Below are 4,764 nucleotides of genomic sequence, written 5' to 3' on the forward strand. Positions count from 1 at the left end.
AACAGAGTGCCAGAGAAGATAAGGCAGCTGGGAGGGGGAGAGACTAAGTGAGGTGGATAAACCAAAAGCATCCTTCTAGGTTAAAGCAGACTAAAAGCTTAGCAATTGTTTAATATCACCATCTTATCCTATAGATGTGGGAATAAAGGCTAAGGAAGGTGAAATGAAAATGCAGAATCATATGGGGGCTTTTCCAAGGAGGTATGAAGGAAGCTGAGGACAGGGAGAGCAGCTAGAAGTCGGGGGTAAGAGAAACTCTAAAAGTCAGGGCTTGAGGGAAATAAAAGGTGAGGTAAGAGGCTCAGGGCTGTGGGAGGCACATTTTTCTCTGAAAAGCAGTTTGGATGAGGAAGAGATTTGTCAGTTGGAAGAGAGAAGAAGTCACTACAGAGTACTGAGGAAAAACTTTGCTGAAATTGGAGATCAAATACCAGCTCTGCCAGTAAGAACTTGCATCTCCCAGTGAAATGCTGCTGCTGCCATTTCAACTGTTAGCTGTTCTCTTTCCCGGTGGTAACAGTGAACATGGTAAGAGTCACTCTGGCAGCTCCCAGCACTGGTGCAGGGGTTTGGATTTTTAAAAGCAAGCAGGGCTTTCCTAGGTGCAATTGGACACTAAGGGTCTGGGTCTTTCTGTCTCCAGCCCTCTTCAACCATTCTGGTAGTTGGGACTAGAGCCTGAAGCCTTAAGGCAGTCAAATGTGTCAGATTTCCTGTGTTCTTTAAACTCTAGGTTCTTGTTTTCTAAATCATTTTCATTCCCATTCTTCCTAACTGTCTCCTGCTTCTCTCTTTATCTTCACCATCTTGCTTTTCCACTCTTCACAGCCTTCCAGCGGCCGATCTCCTTTCGTGTCATCCAGACCTCATCCTTTACCAACAGTACCTGGGCACAAACTCAAGGCTCAGGCTGGTTGGATGATTTGCAGATTCATGGCTGGGATAGCGACTCAGGCACTGCCATATTCCTGAAGCCTTGGTCTAAAGGTAACTTTAGTGATAAGGAGGTTGCTGAGTTAGAGGAGATATTCCGAGTCTACATCTTTGGATTCGCTAGAGAAGTACAAGACTTTGCCGGTGATTTCCAGATGAAATGTGAGTCTAGTCTACTGAACCGGGAAGATTCTCAAGGACTCTTTTTTCTCTCTTTTTTGCTAAGTATTGCTCTCTCCGATGCTTCTCCCTTCCTTTCTATTTTACCCTACTGCATGCACACGCTTTTCTTGAGTAGTCTCTCACACCAGCTTCACACCATCAGACCTCATATTTTAGATTCTTGCTGCCTCTGTACTCTTCTGTTACTCTCAGACTGTCTTCCACTTTGTAGCCAGCTGCTGGTTTGTCTTATGTGAAACTTCTCCACAAGGGCCCTTGCTTCTCCTACCCTGTGCCTGAGTGATCTAACGTGTGGCTTTCTCCCCTAATCCATCTTTTCAATCATCTCCTCCCTGCACCCTCCTCTTGCTGGGAACCTCCACTCACTCTGGAATGCTGCACTCCTGACTGTGCCACGCTCTGCCTCACCTCTCCTTTCATACTCACTGTACTCCTTTATCACATACCTTTGTCTTCATGACATGCACATTTTTCTCAATGCTCTTGTTTCTGAAAATGTTATCATTAAATTTATCATTAAATGTTATCATTTAAATGTTATCATTAGTTTTTAGCTCATCATCATTTTACACCAAATAACTTTATCCTCACCAAAATCTAAAATCCTAGGTTCTTTTCTCATGCCTTTTTTTCTTATTTGTGTTTAATAACTTGCTCTCTGTTTTCCCTCTACATAGACCCCTTTGAGATCCAGGGCATAGCAGGCTGTGAGCTACATTCTGGAGGTGCCATAGTAAGTTTCCTGAGGGGAGCTCTAGGAGGATTGGATTTCCTGAGTGTCAAGAATGCTTCATGTGTGCCTTCCCCAGAAGGTGGCAGCAGGGCACAGAAGTTCTGTGCACTGCTCATACAATATCAAGGTATCATGGAAACTGTGAGAATTCTCCTCTATGAAACCTGCCCCCGATATCTCTTGGGCGTCCTCAATGCAGGAAAAGCAGATCTGCAAAGACAAGGTTAGTCCTGCTGTTATTTCACTTCCCACCACCTCCTCTAAGATCAAGAGTAGGAAGATATCCAAGGATAGGAGCTTAAATAACAAGTTATTTGGTTCCCAAAGGAGTGAATGGGGTTGCTGTCCAAGCTTGTAGGTTTCTGAGTTCATAACCTCTGAACTCGAGTTATAACATGACACTTTTTCTTCCCCTTCCTGCCTTAGTGAAGCCTGAGGCCTGGCTGTCCAGTGGCCCCAGTCCTGGACCTGGCCGTCTGCAGCTTGTGTGCCATGTCTCAGGATTCTACCCAAAGCCCGTGTGGGTGATGTGGATGCGGGGTGAGCAGGAGCAGCAGGGCACTCAGTTAGGGGACATCCTGCCCAATGCTAACTGGACATGGTATCTCCGAGCAACCCTGGATGTGGCGGCTGGGGAGGCGGCTGGCCTCTCCTGTCGAGTGAAGCACAGCAGTTTAGAGGGCCAGGACATCGTCCTCTACTGGAGTAAGAAATAGCAGGGACCCAGGCTGGAAATGCCAGGAAGTGATCTTCAGGCATAGAGGGAGGCACTGGGGAAGGATAGAGCTTGAGAGATGAAAGAGGGAGAGATTGATTGATTGATTTCCAGGACCCCAATCCCAACAGGAGTAAAAATAGATAATCCAAGTTATCAAAAAGGTAGGAATTAAGGACCTGTAAACTGGGTAGAGGGGATCAAAGGATGGATATATGGTGGCCAAGAATATGAGAGACGAAGTTGGAAATGACCATACATTGGAAGTAGGTGGGCAAAGGAAGGCCGAGGAATTCTGTGTATAGGATCTGAAGTGACATCCTTTTGTCCTCTCTCAATTGCCAGGAAACCCCACCTCCACTGGCTCAATTGTTTTGGCAATAATAGTGCCTTCCTTGCTCCTTTTGCTATGCCTTGCATTATGGTATATGAGGCGCTGGTGAGTTGTGGGTGTTTTGTTTGTTTTTTTTTAATATGTCTTTTCTGTTCACCCTTCCACTCTTTTTTGCCATTTTATCTATTTAAAAATTGTTTATCCTCAACCCTTTCACCATATCCTTTCCCCAAACTCCCATCCCTTTTATGTGGACTTAAAAAAAAATTCTGTTAAAATACACATAACATAAGGTTTACCATCTTTACCATTTTTAAGTGTACAGTTCAGTGGTGTTAAGTGTGTTCACATTGTTGTGCAAGCAATCTTCAAAACTCTTCTGTTTTGCAAGACTGAAACTCTATTCCTATTATCCTGCAAGTTCCCATCTCCTGTCTTCTCCAGGCCCTGGTTAGGACAGTTCTACTTTCTGTCTCTATGAATTCTACTACTCTAGGTACCTTATATAAGTGGAATTGTAAAGTATTTGTCTTTTTGTGACTTATTTCATTTAGCGTAATATCCTCGTTGTAGCATGTGACAGGGCTTCCTTCCTTTTTTGAAACTGAACAATATTCCACCATGTGCGTATAACACATTTTGTTATACTATTCGTCTATCTATGGACACTTGGGTTGCTTTCACTTTTAACTATCATGAATAATATTACTATGAGCATGGGTGTACAAACATCTCTTATGTGGAGCTCTTTTGTTCTTCTGTTTTTAACAGGTCATATCAGAATATCCCATGAGCTGTCATCATGTCTCCTCTCCCATTCGCAATAAGTACCAAGAAGCCCAAGATGTCAGCCCAAAAATCAATCTTATCATATTTCAAATGATTATCCAATTTGATGAAATCAGAGTTTTCATGTATTTTAAAATAAATTGTTATTTAAACATCAGCAAAAAAAGTACTTAAAACTGTAAATTTATTATGAGACTGTACTAACAGTATGATTCACCAAGATTTTATACACATTAAAATGTTAGAAAGAATGTGTCTCAAAATAAATGAAATATAATACATATGACTTAAAGGTGACTCCCTTTGGCTTCCTAATTTAAAACTTTTCTTTTTCTGCTTCTGGTTAAATATCATTTGTCAAAAAAAAAACAAATGTAATTATGCCAGGATCACTGTATTTGCAGAGATGCAGAGCCTGTTGGATGTAATTTCTTCTCTGTCTCTGCCTGGATGACTTTCTAGCCCTGAAGACTCAGCTGAGATGTTTCTTCCTCAGGAAGCCTTTCCTAGTGCTATAATAAAAGGAACTATGCAGAGATCCACTTTACACTTTATTCACAGCATTGGAGTTATTTTTGTTTTTCCTCCCCTTCTCTTTGTAACTTCCTTGAGGACAGTGTTCCCTATTTGTAGATCTCTGGCAAGATCTCTTAGCTGCAAATTCATTTTCTCAGTAAAAACTATCTGAGTTGCTGTAACTGCCAAGTTAAGTGTTTTCTTTCAGAGTCATCTACTTTCTTCCTTTTTTTTCTCTTTAGTTGATATTGTAGATCCTCCTCATCTTGCTAAAATAGTTTCCACTTAGCCAAAAAATATTATGTTTTCTTTATTTCTGTTCCAAACTCCTTTGGAGAAAACCACCTTTGGCTTACTACAGCTATAGTCTAGCTTTAAAGGGTCATAGTGAGAGGTGAAACCAGCTGGACTCCCTGGGTTGAGTGGGGACTCCTAGAACTTTTCTGTAGCTAGCAAGAGTTTTGTAAAATGCACCAATCAATGCTCTGTAAAAACTTACCAATCAGTGCTCTGTAGCTAGCAAGAGGTTTATAAAATGCACCAATCAGCTCTCTGTAAAAT

At 41.9% G+C, this 4,764-nt stretch overlaps 1 protein-coding gene across 1 annotated transcript; it reads left to right on the top strand.

Annotated features, from left to right (window-relative positions):
* Nucleotides 1-361: 361 nt before the first annotated feature.
* CD1B (CD1b molecule) lies at nt 362-3,973 on the top strand. Its single transcript, XM_054442199.1, has 6 exons — nt 362-528; nt 829-1,095; nt 1,794-2,072; nt 2,276-2,554; nt 2,910-3,003; nt 3,670-3,973. The coding sequence occupies exons 1-6, from the start codon at nt 468-470 to the stop codon at nt 3,689-3,691; spliced, it is 1,002 nt and encodes a 333-aa protein (XP_054298174.1). The 5' UTR covers nt 362-467; the 3' UTR covers nt 3,692-3,973.
* The last annotated feature ends 791 nt before the right edge of the window (nt 3,974-4,764 follow it).

The sequence above is a fragment of the Pongo pygmaeus genome, chromosome 1 (genome assembly GCF_028885625.2).
Source record: "Pongo pygmaeus isolate AG05252 chromosome 1, NHGRI_mPonPyg2-v2.0_pri, whole genome shotgun sequence".
Taxonomy (NCBI): Eukaryota; Metazoa; Chordata; class Mammalia; order Primates; family Hominidae; genus Pongo; species Pongo pygmaeus.